At 46.2% G+C, this 15880-nt stretch overlaps 2 protein-coding genes across 2 annotated transcripts; both read right to left on the bottom strand.

The window, feature by feature from the left end:
- Window positions 1-263: 263 nt before the first annotated feature.
- Window positions 264-5766, bottom strand: LOC115399231 (uncharacterized). Its single transcript, XM_030106512.1, has 3 exons — window positions 5550-5766; window positions 360-1859; window positions 264-271 (listed from the first exon to the last, which is right to left on the bottom strand). The coding sequence occupies exons 2-3, from the start codon at window positions 1696-1698 to the stop codon at window positions 264-266; spliced, it is 1347 nt and encodes a 448-aa protein (XP_029962372.1). The 5' UTR covers window positions 1699-1859; window positions 5550-5766.
- A 4590-nt stretch (window positions 5767-10356) lies between these two features.
- aifm2 (AIF family member 2) lies at window positions 10357-14714 on the bottom strand. Its single transcript, XM_030107529.1, has 9 exons — window positions 14553-14714; window positions 14125-14302; window positions 13932-14047; window positions 12656-12775; window positions 12489-12581; window positions 12302-12410; window positions 12063-12215; window positions 10817-11017; window positions 10357-10734 (listed from the first exon to the last, which is right to left on the bottom strand). Exons 2-9 carry the CDS (start codon window positions 14300-14302, stop codon window positions 10583-10585), a joined length of 1122 nt encoding a protein of 373 aa, XP_029963389.1. The 5' UTR covers window positions 14553-14714; the 3' UTR covers window positions 10357-10582.
- Between the last annotated feature and the right edge of the window lie 1166 nt (window positions 14715-15880).

The following is a 15880-nucleotide window of genomic DNA, read 5'->3' as shown; positions in this document are numbered from 1 at the left end:
GTTCCTGATTCCTGTCTGCACGGTTTCTGAAGAGCTTTGTCCATGCAGAGTTGCATATGGCTGGGATTCTCTCAGGAAGGACCTGGCAGATTTTGGACTCTCAGACCTGAACGACTCGGTGTGAGAGGAGGTCGGTGAAGGAGTGCGTCTGTTAGCAAAAAGATTTGACATTCTGGGAGTTTCCACAGCAAATTTACAAGCCTCCTCGGGATTCGAGGATGGAGAGATGCTTCTGCTACCACTGGTTGGACTTGTTTCATCGCTCATCCTCCTGCTGGAGTGAGACCATTTGGAGGGAGCCTTTCTGGATGAATTAAACTGATCACGATCAGTGTAGTGTGAATTGTCTGGACCATTACGGCCGGAGTTGGTGAATTTAGTATTATAGCCATTAGTAACTCTGTGCGATGGCAGGCAGTCTGTCCTGGAAGGGTTGACTGAAGGAAAGGAGCCTGCTGGGAGCTCGTGCTGGATGTCTGTGGGTCTGCCTGCAGGTAGTGGTGGGTGGAACTTGTTGGCTAACCTCGGGCTATCAACCCCCACACATAGCCTGTGTTGGTTCAGGGAGTGAGGTGCTGAGGCCTTCGAGTGAGATGAATGGCCAATGTGGGCACACAGTTGGTCAGAAGCTGGACTTCTGGGTAATCCTGTTACTGAACTGTGGCAGACTCCCTGGTCCAGCTGTAGCAGTTGGGTCTTGGGCGGCAAGGTGCGGGCGGTTCGAGGAAGGATGGGGGACCCTCCCCAAGATCGGCAGCGAGGGGACTGCTGCTGCCGTGGAAGAGTCGGACTGTAACTGTAACTTTCTGGACCATAACCTGCTAATCTACGCTTCAGTTCAGGGGACCCAAACTCCTCTAATGCCCTGTGGGTCGCATCTCTGGCAGCTGAATCCAAGGTCGCCTTCTGCAGTGAGGGCAAGTCGCGTGGGGACTGACTGTGGGATGAGTAGTGGTGACCGTGTGATGGGTCCTCCAGTGGAGGCTGGCCATTGTGCCAAACAGGATCGCTCAGCCTCTTGCGGAGATGAGGCGGCAGCTGCCCCTCCATCTTGTTGAAAGAAGAGTTGTATTCATTTTGACATGCAGAGGCACGACGCCCGGCCATGTTGTGAACATTTGACTTCTCAATGTAGCCAAAGGACACCACAGATGTCTTCCCCTCGTCATCCTCAATTCCCTCAACCTCATAGGACCTGCGATTACGGGTTGGTGGGGAGGAAGCATTCATCCGTCCCGAGGATGGAGATATGAGCATCTTTCCTTGGTAAGGGTCCACATCAAGTGAAAAGGTGCGTCCGAGTGAGCCATGACGGCTCGAACCAACTGTTCCCGGAGCAAGGACTTCCAGTAACTGACCGAAACTGTCAGGCAACACTTGTTGTCGAGCGTACTGGGTGGGAGACCCTGTGGCGTCTGGGTTCTGGAGATGGAAGCTGACTGAGTGTCTGGAGGAGGACTTTGAGGAGGGCAAGCTGTGGTTCCTGGCTCCTGGATAATGCTGGGTGACTGGGGAGGGGGCAGGGCTGCGGTTTGGGCTCGAGTGAGCAGAGCTCCTCTGAGAGTGGGGGAGGACATCTGGACACTGGAGCATCAGGTGAGTGGTATCGTCGTCCCCTCTCGCTGACCCCTTGCCCCCATCCTCAGGCACAGAGCGCACTTCCACATACAGGTGCAGCACTTTACCTTCCTGAGACATGCCTCCTCTAGGATCTTAATAGCCAGACAGCCAAGCTTTTGTGGACCTTTGCTGTTTGTGCAAACCGCCCTTTACACTCTTGGTACACAGATATTTCAGAGGAGGGTCACAGGAAGGACTACAGGTCCAGGTCCATCCTCCATGTGCTTCATGTGCTTAACCTGCAGCCGAAACAGACAAACTGAAGATTAGAGAGTTCCTACTTCACAGCCATTCAAGAAACAAAAATTTACACAAATTCAGACACCCTAGAAACCATTCGGTCATCAAACAGTCACTCGCAGCAAAAAAACACACACCTGTCAATGTGAGGGTGAAAGTAAAGGCCCCAAGAACTGTTCAAACTCTCAGTGCTGTTTATTGGAACCTGTGCAGTCCAATACAAAGAACACACCTGTAGAAAAGTAGGCCAAATTGATCCAGATCTACTTCAGAACCAGTCCAAATGCAACCAAGCAAATAAATACTTAGCCCAGAACCAAGCTAATTAACCAGTTAGAGCCAGGTCATGAACTACTTTGATAATAAATCCAATCAGGACCTACTCCGCATGAGTTCGTTTTTAGAAGCATTGAAATCACCTGAACTCATCTACGAACCAAGCAGCTGATTCTTCCAGAACCACCAATCTAAAGCCAGAACCAGTCGAACAATGTCCTGAAACCTGGAAAATATCCAGTATCCATACAGAGCAGGACCTCCCAAACACGTAGTCCGACCAAGTTCAAACGTGGCACAGATTCACAGACCAGAATAACCAGCTCCCCTGGTTTTTTACCTTTGGTTGATGTATGAGTAAGGTTCCTGCCTTTATAATCTGTCTTGGAGACTTCAGTGTGTAAAAATACCACCACAGCCAATCCCCAGTGTACAATCAGCCAGCAGCGGAGCCCTGTCCTGTGTTCTGGACTGGACCTAACACACTCACCACAGATGGGCCTGAAACACTGAACCGATCCGTACAACTCCCACCTGGCGCCTGGATCTCTTAGAGCAGGTATGCTACACCATGAAGACTTTCTTTGGCTGAAACACAAGTGTTTTCAGAAGGTAAACTGCTGACAGCATGTACTTCTCTGTGGAGGTGAGCTAAAACGTCATTGGACAGACCAGATCACACCTGCCACCAGAAACCAAAGAGCTCTCATTCTTTATTCATCGGCTGGAACAAACGCGACCATCCTCCACCTCAGTGAAGGAGGGATGAGAAAACAAAGGTGAAAACGTGAGGAGGAACTGGAATTCTCTTTGAGGACATTTCCCACCTTTGTTCACCAAGTGATACCGTTTCACTGAGAGTGAACGCAGTACTGTGATCCTGGAGTGACCTGCAGATGGCAGCAGTTATTGTAGCTGAGAGATCAGCGATGCTGCACTGATAGCTAGCCACCTATGTGCTCGGGGTGTAGCGTTAAAACTAAGAGGCCCACCGTTATCACCCTCCACTGATGCAAACTACGGCAGCTCTTCACTGTGGACCTAGAAAGCGGACCCACATTAACTGGGACCATTCTGAAGCTTCAACCTGTTTCCTTCTGATCACAGACAGGTTCGAGATAGAGCATCAACCACAAATGTCCTATTAACTTAACTAAAAACTATCATTGTATTTCACTTAATATAACTTAGTTGATGGCATTCTCCCACAACTCCAACTGTTGGTCGTAAGCTTTACCCCTCAACAACAGCTTGGATCTCATCTCAGTTCTTAAGCTCTCAGAAGCATCTCCCACTACCTCAACTGCAGCCTTTAACCTCACGACCTGCACGAAACGCTGAAAGAAAGGTGAAAGGTCTTTCAGTGGCTTGAATGAACTTTTCAGTACATCAGTCCTGATGGGGGTTTCAGAGCAGCACAGACTGTGAGCTCCACATCACTGCTCGTCACGAGCAATCTCTGTGAGTGCAGGTGGTTCTGTTACCGTCCTGAACAGGTCCTGTGCTGCCGGGACACCAGGCCGGCCAGGTGACGGTGTGCAGGAAGCGTGGCTCTCAGCCTCAGGTACCTTATCAGCATCAACCCATTTCTAACAGCTCTTCCCGTCTGTCCGCAAGTTCCTGGAAGTTCAGTCTGAGCCTCCACCGTCTGCAGTGAGTTTATGACAATCTGTGTGTTTCTTGTTGCTCTCTGTCCCACAACCTCCAACCAGAACAAGAGAGCAGGAAATCTCCACCTCTGAGTCAGATTCAACAGAAAGTCTCCTCCTCTGACTGTGATTCTGCAGGTTGTTTAAAAAGGGTTTTGACTTTCTTTGTCTCCTCTGCTTGCTGAAGTTGAATAATTGTTTTTGGTCTGTAAAAGTGTTTTTAGATGACTGTGTTATTTTTGAGCATTATAAATAAAGTTGAATTGAATTAACTTGTGATGTTAAAGATTTCCCTCCAGGATCAATAAAGCACTTTCTATTCTTGAGATACTTAAAGGCCTCATTCCTGCCTTCTCTATCGCTGATGTGATTACAGGACCGCTCATGTCTTCGGTGTTGTGCAGCATAGTGGCGGCAGGATGTGGGTGCCAGGTTCTATAAATACAAGAGGAAAAGCTGCTTGGAGGAGGTTCAGGTGAGAAGACTAGTCATCACAGTGCTTCGGGAGATTGAACTTGTTGTTGGCAGCATTTAACATCTGAGAGGAACCCAGAAACATTAACAGCTCCTGTTGCTTGAGAGGGTTTTTTTTTTTCATATTGAACTTTGAACTCTTTTTTACAGCTGACAGATTGAAAGGATAACAGGCTCCAAGCCTCTGGTTTCAGCTGACTCAGCAGAAAACACTGAAACCTCCACAGATAGCGATACATTTCCTCTTTGAACCTGCTCGGGAGTTTAATCATAAACATCTGTCAATCCAACCAGACAGACAGTCCATTTACACAAAGCAACAACTGTGATATTACAACATCTTGTTTTTCCCAGGACTCTAACTGACTAGAGCGGCGTGACGCTTCTTGCTACACTGTCGCCTATAGTTTTGCTCATTGCCGCTCTTGAGGTTTTATGTAAACCAACATTTATTGAAAAATGTGTTGGAGGGGGAAATATCTGTTTTTGTAAATACCCAGTTATGTTTCCTCCATAAACAAACCACAAGCAAAGGCTTACCTGATAGAAACAAAGTGACAATATCAGTAAAAAGTTTCTGAGGAACAAAAACGTGCTGAGAACAGAACCCTGAGGGACGCCACCTCGACTCAAATCTCACTGGAACAATGTGTACCAAACATCCACCCTCAAACCGACTGATCACAGCCACCTCTTGTCAGGTGGCCTTCAGTTACCACACACACACACACAAACACACATACGAAAGAAGTCCACCTAAAATGATTCTCAAAATTTTCACCCTCAACAACTCATGGTTGACACAGAAACAAGGAGACATCAGGACAAAACAAACCCGAACAAACAGACACCAGGACAAAACACACCAAAGAGACATTGGCACTGATGAAGGATCCCTGAAGGATGCCACCACAAGTCAACACACACCAGCAGAAGAAGCCTCACTGTGTCAGTGTGTGTACATGTATGTGTGTGTCCCTGTCTGTGAGACAAACACTAATAAATACACTGAGACTGATAAGCACACTGTTAGCCCTACTTTTCCTGGACTCTGCTAATAGGATTCCCCTCCTCACCCCGCCTCCTCCCAGCATGCAATGGTCCACAGACACACACACACACACAAACACACACACACACACACACACACACACACACACACACACACACACACACATACATACACACACACACACACACACACACACACACACACACACACACCACACACACACACACACACACACACACACACACACACACACACACACACACACACCGGTATCTTACCTGCGTGTCTGTGACTCCTCGTCCTTGCGTTGCCGTCCTTGTGTTGCCGTGGTAACCTCTCTCACTCTCTCTGTTACAGAGTAACCTGGACTGATCCTCGCTCGCCCTCCTTGGTCACTCTCTCTCTCTCTGAACACTTGTTGTCTGCAGCAGACCCGGCTCATCGTGGATTTACCACAACACTCATCTCCTCCTCTTCCTCCTCTTCAGCTCCTCCTCTTCCGTCTCCTCAGCTCCTCCTCTTCCTCCTCCTCACCCCTCCTCTTCCTCCTCCTCTTATCATCAATCAGCTGATGTTCCCACCCTGTCTTCCAGGCAGGCTGCCAACAGATCAGGAGCATCCCTGCATCCAGACCTGTCTCCTCTAGCCAATCAGGAGCAGCTGTGACAGATGAGGAGGGGGTGCACCAACAGACTAGCATACTTCCAGAAAAGTTGGGATGGTGTGTAAAATATAAATGACCAAAGAACTGACAGCTAATTTTTTACACAGGCCATGCTTTAAAAAGTCTTCACAGACTGGGTGTATTGATTGCTATAACACATGTATTTATGTGTGTGAAAGGAGCAGGTTTGGGTCCTTCTGGACTAACTCAGTCTTCCTGACAGACACATGAAACATGTCTCACTGGAAGTCACATTAGCATTAGCTTGTATGCACACTAGCTGTGATTTGAAGTAACATGTTTAAATAGCAGTGAGCATTCATTTAGAGATCATCTGTTGGTAGATTATCTCAGCTGTTTTGTTCTGTTTCTCAATGACATTAGTTCTTAAATCTGTTTCTTTAAGAAGAGCTAACACCCCGTTTATAGAGCATCTTCCTCCTTCTAACATCCAGATTATAGAGCATCTTCATTCACCGATAATGCAGACGAGTGAACATTAACACACCACCTCACAAATAGTGAGTCACCACTTAACTTTTCAAAAAAGTAACTAGCAATCCAAAGATAATTCAGGTTGCAATTTATGTCTGACTTGCAGTAACTCCTGAAGTAACAGTCAATATGTTTTTTTTTTACTTTATTTACTAACATTACTTAATAAGTATTACTATTTAATTAATACTATTATTATTAACTAGTGAATGAAACTGATGGCAAGTAGCAGCTAGTTTACCATCTATTATTTCCTGAAACTAGTGAAGTTACTTCCATTATTTTTTCAAGATTAACTAGTAAATGTAATAATTTATCAGGGAAAAAATTTTACCGGAGATTTATTTACAGTAACCAGTAAAGGCACAAGACTGGTTTTATCAGGTTGTTAATGAGGTAACTGTAACACAAGAGCTTTGTAAATCCACTAGTTCCTTTTCATCCGAAGCTCCGTTACTATTTTTCAAGCGTTAAGTGAAAATCCAGTACTCGAGATTACAGTTTGTACTCCAGTACAACATGTCAGTCTCGCTCCAGATTAACGTGATGGCGTCATCACTCCCAGATTAACGCGATGACGTCAGCACACAAAACAGTTCTTTATGGAATCATTTTCTTTTCTTTCAGTTTTCTGGCTTTAAACCTCCTTTTGTTCTCCACACGTGACACACTGTGTTGCACATTACATTAAACAAGTCGCCCCTGACATGATTTCGAAATAACAGTCTTTTAATCATTATTAGGTTTTTTTCCAAAGAAAATATTTTGAGCGCTGCTTTCAGTCCATCTGCTCCGCTCCGGGCAGAGTCACAACCCTGAACTCCTTTGACAAAAATGGATTTTGACAGTCCCCCTGCCCTTTGCCTGAACTGAAATCATTTTCATGTGACTAACTATCTTTTTAAACCCAGTCGCGGGTCTTCTGCGCTTCGGCTTTCTCATAATGTCGCTCAGCCATGTGAAATGTGCGCTTTTCCCCGGAGAGTCGCCGGGTTCCGGGCGGTGCTCAGCAGCTGCGCTCAGCGCTGGACCGTGGTGGTAGACACACAGAGGCTGAAGAAAGTATAAGATTTACCAAAACTAGCTTCACTTTGGTGAAGTCCATTCCCAGCCGAAGTAATGAGGACACTTTTCCGAACCTGAAGTTACTTTACATGTTATCCTGACACTTTGGGAAGTTAAATAAAACACCGATTATATTAAATCCGTATTTTTTTCAAAGGAGTTCCGTAGACTGAACACTCACCCCCAGAAGAGGACGAGATGGAGCCGGTTAAAGACCCGCGGGGCTCCGCAGCGGCTCCGACCCGGACCCGGAGGCACCGACAGGGTTCATGTAAAGATAACGGAGACGATAACGGTGGAGTACTGAGAGGAGGCTGGATGAGATGGGCTGCATGTCGGAGGCAGAGAGGCTGCAGCCCGAGGGGGAGCAGGTCGCTCCCTGCTGCTGGTTCTGGGTCCGGTCCTGCTGCTGCTAGTTCTCGCTCTCCTCCTGCTGCTCCTCCTCCTCCCACGGCTCCTTCTCCTCCTCCTGCTCCGGAGCTTTATTCTCTGCTTCCCAGCGGCTCCTTTCACATTTTAGTTCATCTTCTCCACGGAGACTTCAGCTTCCGCATCCGTGCCGTGACGTCACAGTGACGTCAGGTGAGCCCTCCAAAAAACAAAAGAATTAAAAAAAAACAAATAAACACAAAACTCACGTGATATTGCTAGATTTTTTTATGTCAGTGATCTGATTGTGATGTTTTTTTTCTTTTGTGGTTTTGTAAAGTTTTTATTTTCTATGTTTTTAAAGTTTAATTTAAATAATATATATGCACACACACACACACACACACACATATACATATATATATATAGATAGATAGATAGATAGATAGATAGATATAGATATATATAGATATAGATATGAAAACAAAAAACAAGAGCACTGTCTTAAAAATTCAGACATCTTAAAGTTCTGTTTATGTTGTTCTCCTCAGGTCGGGTTGGGGGAGGGAGATCAAACATGATGAGTTAGCTTCCTCCGGCTGGGATGTGCTGGATTCGGGTTACAATGTGACAGGAAATGTTCAGCGAATATTCCCAGAAGACAGTGGCTCCTGCTGATGTGCCGTTTCCAGAGGTCAGATACAGATGTGCTCCGTCTCCAGAGGTCACATCCAGAAGCACTCTGTCTCCAGAGGTCAGATCAGGATGTGCTCTGTCTCCAGAGGTCAGATCTGAAAGAGTTCTGTCAACAGAGGTTAAATTCAGAGGTGCTCTGTCTCCCAAGGTCAAACACAGCTGTGGTTTGTCTCCAGATGTCAGATACAGATGTGGTTTGTCTACAGAGGCCAGATCCAGATGTGGTCTGCCTGCCAAGTTCAGATCCAGAAGTGGTATTTCTTCAAAAATGGGCAGATAACCAAGATGACTTCGAGCCTGAGAGGGACAACAGTGTTATGTTGCGATCCAGTAAAACAAGCTAAGTACATAAGCACTGGGGGAAAAGAAGCGTTTTTCAAAATATAATTCAATGTGGACTCAAAGAAGTTTAAATGTACACTTTCAAAATAAACATTATTCTTTCTTTGTGGCCCAGTACCAAACGATTGGGACAGTGCATAAAGTTAGTGTAATGCCAGGTTAGAGCACTGGGTGGCAGCAGTGAGTCACTTCCTGGTTGGATCAGAGTGACTCACTGCACCTTCTGCTGGGATGAAGTGGTATTACGGTACAATATGTCAGTTTTGGGAGACTTAGGGTCAGTGTTTCCTAATCCTGGTCCTCAGCCCCTCTGTCCAACATGTTTTGTAGACGGGTACCTCTTCCAACAAGCCCTGCAGTTCGTAGTACCGAGTCACTGCTGACTTTGCACTGCTGCTGAAGTGACAACTGTCCCCTCTAGTGGCAGAAGGTGGTATTACAGGATCAGGTGAGCGGGTACTACTGCACCTTTAAAATCAGTCACAAATATCAGAAATGACCCTCTGGTGCACTGAGCAGCAATAATGAGTCAGTGGCCACAGTTACAGTTAATTTGAAATTAAAGTACTCTTCTTCGTGTTTACATGGGAATAGTATTTCCAAATCCAGGTTTGGGAAAATAAGTTTATTCACCTTTATTTAATTCTGCGTAGGATCTGGGGGTTGAGAAGGGTTCTGATTGGACAGGGAGTGGACATGACGTATTTATGTTTACCAGAATTGAGCTCCAGTTCCTGCATTTTTTCCCCCTTTCTTGATCGACTTTAACTCTACAGCTTCATCTTTATGCTTCTGCCCATCAACTTTTCTTTATTTGCATTTCTTCTCAGGCTCCCATTAAATGAACCATCTTGGTTCAAGTTCAAATCTTGCTTCAGGCAGCCATCTTGAAATATGTGCATTGTTGCGACAACACTGAGGAACAAGCACGCACAGAATGACCAGAGTTACCCTAAAACAGAATGAAGGGATACTCAAGGCAATATTTAATACCCTCTACAATCAAAATAAACCAGCCACTTTATTCAGAATTAATTTCCATTTGGAATAATCATTTTCATTTGGAATTAGGCGTTTATGGGGTCATTTTGAATCAGAATTAAGTTTTATTCTGAATTAAAATTCTCCCATGTAAACTTGAGCCTGTTTACTGTTCACCATGCAGGGCTCGCTGCCTAGAATTCTAACTTCAGTAGGTACTCAACACAAACATTTAAATATGAGCTATTTTCATCCTTCAACTTCTATATCAAACATCTGAGAGACAAATGATGAACTGGACATGTTTTTCCACTCTAGTAATGTCATGAAAGTAATGTCCTTAATTCTGTTTGGGAGTGTCTTATGGAGTAACGCCATCCCTTAAAAAAAGAAAACATGTTACTGCGAGATGTAATCAGTTACTGTTTGTCAGGAATCAGCATGACAAATGAAGGCAAGTGAAGAAGTTTGGCAGTGTGCTTTTATTTTATTATTCCAGATAATAAACGATGTTAAACATGAAGTAGAACAGTGAGAGTGGAGGAGGTGTCCCACAGGGATCTGTGTTTGGTGCCCTATCACTTCTTTGTAAAAATAAGAAAAAAACTGCTTGAGTCACTGTTTACACATTATAATGACATCAAGATAAGGCACGTGTGTGATTGTGTGTGTGTGTGTGTGTGTGTGTGTGTGTGTGTGTCAGTGCTCTTTCTGATTCATGTCCCACCAGCTCTTCCACACAAGCAGGCTGCGACTTTTAAAAAAAGTGACGAGGAATCGTGGGAGCTGGAAACCATTGAACTGTCCGACGCCGTCGTTCCAGCCCATCGCCATCACCATGGTGATGTTACCTAGCAAACGTCCACACAGAGGAGATGAAGGTGATGCATCTCAGAAACAGTGGGAAGAACCAGCCTAGCCACACCCGCTTACCCGTCTGATACGTCGTTAGCTTCCTCCCGGAGATGCTGTTGATGACGTTGGCGGCAGCGACTTCGGCGTGCAGCGCAGCGTGGTACGCCATCTTGGGCTCGTTCACGTTGGCGCAGTCACCTGCTGCGAAGATGTTGGAGAAACCTTCCACCTGCATGTGCTGGTTGACCCGCAGAGCTCCGTCCTCAGCCATGCTGGAACCTGAGGAACATGCGGCAGCGTGAGCAGGAACCATCGCAGACCACCGCCGTGACCAAAGGGAAGCTAAAAACGGACGCATCCTCGGGCGGAATTCAGCAGGAACAACGTGACGCTGTGTTCCAGTCAGGAAGGCTTCCGTCTGCACAGTCAAACCAGCCTTTATTCCCACAAACACGCTCCGATCAATGTACAAAATACCGTGACAGGTTTCCCACATGGAAGTTGGACTCTTTAAGACTGGTTTAGAACTGGTCTCTAGAAAGGCTTCAGATCTAGGACAGGGTTCACAGTGGGCTTGGACCTGGTTAGCTGCTCATGTTTACCTGGTTTCTACCCGATGTCTGGTCCAGCTCCAAATTAGCCTTTAGACTGGGTTTGGAATCGTTTTTGAACTCCTGTGTCTTGTCTGGTTTGACATTTGCTCTTATGTCTTCGGTTGTGGACTATCGTCTACTTTTTTTGAGAAAGGATTCTTGACCTCCGGTGGCTACGCTAAAAGTGAGGGCAGTGAACTGGAGGAGGGATCGGCAGAGCACCAGATGGCTGCTTTCTTCCTCTCAAAATGGACTGAAGTGAATTGAAACACCACTGCCACCCTTTACCCTGAGAAACAACACACCAGCCATCATCCTCTGGTTCGCAAACAGAAGACTCATATTCTGAAACAACGAATGAAACTAAAAGCTCTCAACATCGCAAGAAAGGCGTGCAACTTGAAAAAACTGGGCAAAATTCAGAACACATTGACGAGCAAATGTGAAATATTTATTGAACTGAATGGATCGCTGGAGCAAGTCAATGTTGCGGTCATGGAGTTCTGGACCAGAACAACCCGGAGCTGAGAACGTCTCAATATCCAGATCAGAACTTCAAATAAACAAACTTCAATAACATCCACCACTGTTTAAGACAACTTAGAAATTCAAATCTGACTAGGTTCTAGAAGATCTGACTAGTTTTTGAAAACAGGCAGCTTTCGATTTGCGTGCGCATGTGTGTGTGTGTGTGTGTGCGTGCGTGCGTGCGTGTGTGTGTGTGTACTGACTGAGCGTGGACTTGTAGGCCAAGGTGTTGACTCGGAGTCCCGTGCAGCAGATGATCAGGTCTGTGTGGAGTTTGGTTCCTCCCTCGGTGGTGACCTCCATGTCCTTCTGGGTGGTGTTGAGCTGCAGCTGGTGGAGGTCGCGCACTTTCTCCCCTGTAACACAAACAGAGCTTAAAGGTCCACGAACCCGGGTCAGGTGGTTCTGACCAGGTCCTGACGGGTCCCTCAGCCTGTTGTACCCAGCAGCAGCTCCACTCCTTTCTCCAGCAGCACCTGTTTGGCCTGGTCTCTGACCCCAGGCAGCAGGTCCGGGTCCCCCAAGTCGGTTTTAGGGTGGATGAGGACTACCTGGGGCAGTCAGAGGTTCAGAGGTCAGACTGGCTCAGGCACCCGGGTCTAGCCTGCGCTCAGTCAAGTTGTGGTTACCTTCTTGGTGGGAAACGCCGTCTTGACCTCAGCAGCCATCTCCACCCCGGAGGAGCCTCCACCAACCACCAGCACGGAGTCGGCAGCCTGGATCTACACAGGGAGGGGGGGTCTCAGAGGAAGCACCGCCACGCGGGTCTCTGGCGGCCTACACGCTCGTTTCAGACCTCTTTGATGAAGTCTTCGTACTTCTCAATGGCCGTCTGGTAGGAGGCCGCCTCGTTGAACCTCCCGGGGAACGGGCCGTCGGTCCCGGTGCAGAGGATCAGGTGAGTGTACTGGATCTCCTGCAGAGAACCAGCGTCAGACTCAAGGACGTCCTCCAGACAGCGAACCAGCTGCTGCCTCCACTTCAGGGCTGAAGTGACCAAGAAGTACTCACATTACTGCAACTAATTCTATGACAACTTGAAATTTGACTAATTTTACTCTTTCTTGAGAACAAAATAAAACATGTAATCTACTCCACTACTGACTGCGACTGATCGCGACCGGCTTAATTAACTGATGAAGTAATGAAGGGTGGGCTAACTTACCTATATGAGGAGTAAAAAAGCCATTTATGAACTTAAGATTTGGAGAAGCAGAGGGCAAAATGGAGACAGAAGGCAACACTGTCAACCGTGAAAATGAGACAAGACGAGACACAAACTATTTAACCTCTATGTTGACATCAGCTAACAGGACTTCAATCTTAACCCACACTGACTGGGGTAAGATGTTTTATAACTATGCTTCTTATTTTTTAAGATAAGTCTTCATAGATATACTCACTACCATCGGTTAGCCTGGTGTTAAAATTGGAATCATTTAACACTCGCAGGCCAATACTCTATATTAACTTGATTTAAGTTTGTTCAGGAATATTAAATTACATTTAAATAAAGTTTTGTTATCGGAAACTGCAGCATTATGATAAATCAGAAGATCTTGAAGAAATGAAGCATGACAGTGAGGTTTAGCAAAGAGAGTCATGTGATAAAGATGATTTCTTCTCCAGCAGGCTCTACAGTCCAGCTGATCTCGCAGACACCGTGGAGCTGCTGCGCTCCTCAGACACGAGGAAGCTCTCTCTCCAGCTCAACGCCCCTCTGACGGCCTCCGCTGCATGTCAATGACTCTGAATTGTGCTGGTCTGCTCTTCACAGCCAAATGAGGCCGGATAGACTCTGCTGACCTAGAAAACCGGCTCCTGCTGAAAACTCATCAAGTTCAGGATGTGAAGTCTGACAGAACTGTTAAAATATCTCAGAGTTTAAGACTCTCACCTGCCTGTTCTTCAAAGTGTGTTGGGAAAAGTTTGAAACTGTTCTATGTAGGTTTAAATTAATTTGTCAGTCTTCAAGTAAAATAAATTCCTGCCTTATGTCTACATTTGGTTACAAAACAAAATCGCTTTGGTGTAACTTGAGTGCAAATTTTCAGAACTCAGACTGTCCTCACCCGACCCCCCCGGAGGACGACCGTCTGCCTCTCTGTGTCCACTCGCTCCACGTGGCCCTGGACAAAGCTGTCTCCGAATGTCTCAGCGTACGGGATGAAGGTCCTCCGGGCAAAGCCTGGACACATCCGACAGGTCAGAGGTCAGAGGTCGGGCTGAGGCGTTGTTGTCGTGGTGGTGTTGCCGTGGTTTTACCGGACTGAACGGAGGCTCGCAGGGCGCCGATGTTGTGATGGAAAGCATCTCTCATGTCGATCAGAGTGAATTTCACATTTTGGGATTTGAGGCGCTGAGCTGCTATGATTCCTCCAAATCCTCCGCCGACCACCACGACATGAATGTCCTGGAGCTCTGAAGACACCTGAGAACCCATCTGCAGACAGAGAGACAGACGGACAGAGACACAGAGGCATTATTTTAAAGAGATTTTATTACTACTTTTAATTGAGGTGTTTCAAAAATCGTTTTGGGGTTTAGAATTCTTCAAAGTGTCTGCATGCCCCACTGGTTTCCATGGAGACAGCTGTCTTCATTCGCGCTGAGTCACGTCCCTCGCGCTGCTGTCAGTGAGGAGAGTTCAAACGAGCCGCCGCGGAATCCGGCGGTACCGGAAGTGGACTCACCTGCGGAATGTTCGGCTCGCGCTGACAGTCTGTCCTCCTCTGTTTTCCCGCGTCCTGCTGCCTGCTGCTCTGCTTCTCCCTGTTCCCCCCTGCGCGGCAGTGATCCTCCTGCTGTGCTCCTCGTGAACTATTCTCCAGACCTCTCCTCTCCAATCATGGCGCGCGGCCTGTCGGGGGCGGGAGCGACTGATGCCTTCAGGTGCTGTAGGACTTTTGAACATCACAACAAGAAACGAGAGGCATGAGAGAACTTTCTGCTAAAGTCCGTTATTGAAAACATGAAGCTCAAAATCTGGAGAAAAGTCCTGATGCTAAATGAAAGTACAGCAGAGTGTTTATAGAAATCATACATTTAATTTCTGATAAACTGGAAGCCTGTCCTCACCTGTCCATGTAGACCTGTCCTGCTGGTTTCGGTGCCCTATGACCCTGAACAGGATAAAGTGGAATAGAAGATGAATAAATGTAATGTTTGAAACAGTTTATTATGTTCTAGACTTTTCCTAATATTTGTGTGAAACCCATCAATCATCCAGAGGAGTTTCTTTGAAGCTGTGAAGACAGAAATAGACAAACTGTTGTGTCATGCTTACACGGCTTTCATTTCTCAGACTGACTGTTCTCAGTGGAGTACTTTGATTATTCACACTGTGGCGTGACAGTGGGTCAGTGGTAGGCTCGAGTCCGGGTCTGTGTGGAATGACTTGAATGAACATCAGTGGTCCATCGGAGTGTTTTAAAGACGAACTCTTAACCGATGTTCAACATCAACACAGGAAGAGTTCACAAATCAATATTTGGAAGAATAACCAAATTTCATGCTGATAAAAATCATAATCACATGAAGCCCGCGGACCAGGGAAAACAAAAATGCTCCTGTCATAAGTTAAACCTCTCACCCGGATTCACCACTCTGACATCACACAAACACACATCTCTCACTCTCACTCTCTCTCTACGGTAGACTTCACTTTGTTTATGCTTCCTGGTTTATGGTGAAGAACATATCAAGACCCTCATATGTTCCACTGAGCTGTTCACAGATGTTCTACAAATGTGAAGGGGAGAATAGGACTTCACAGATGTCCTTCGTATAGATCTCCAACATTTGGAAGCCATGAATCGTTTTCCTTCCATTTCATGTTGTATTGATCTGTCACATAAAATCCAGTCCAGTCTATTTATGGTTGTAATGGGGCAAAATATTGTAAAACATCCTTACAACCTAGATAAGATAAGATACGAACCAGATAAGGTTGTCGTAGAACATGGACGTACCTGAGTACTTCACTTACTGTGAAAAAACCTCTTTAAAGTTCTTTAAACAG

This window comes from Salarias fasciatus, chromosome 13 (assembly GCF_902148845.1).
Source record: "Salarias fasciatus chromosome 13, fSalaFa1.1, whole genome shotgun sequence".
Lineage (NCBI taxonomy): Eukaryota > Metazoa > Chordata > Actinopteri > Blenniiformes > Blenniidae > Salarias > Salarias fasciatus.
This window is presented reverse-complemented; position numbering and strand designations above follow the sequence as displayed.

What these genes read in the sequence shown, in the direction of transcription:
- LOC115399231 (XM_030106512.1), bottom strand. Translation starts at nt 1,698, where the DNA reads ATGTCTCAGGAAGGTAAAGTGCTGCACCTGTATGTGGAAGTGCGCTCT.
- aifm2 (XM_030107529.1), bottom strand. Translation starts at nt 14,302, where the DNA reads ATGGGTTCTCAGGTGTCTTCAGAGCTCCAGGACATTCATGTCGTGGTG. An exon ending in AGGAGTGGAGCTGCTGCTGG is followed by an intron (nt 12,216 to 12,301) that starts GTACAACAGGCT and finishes TTTGTGTTACAG; the next exon opens with GGGAGAAAGTGCGCGACCTC. An exon ending in GGCCTACAAGTCCACGCTCA is followed by an intron (nt 11,018 to 12,062) that starts GTCAGTACACAC and finishes CATGTTCCTCAG; the next exon opens with GTTCCAGCATGGCTGAGGAC.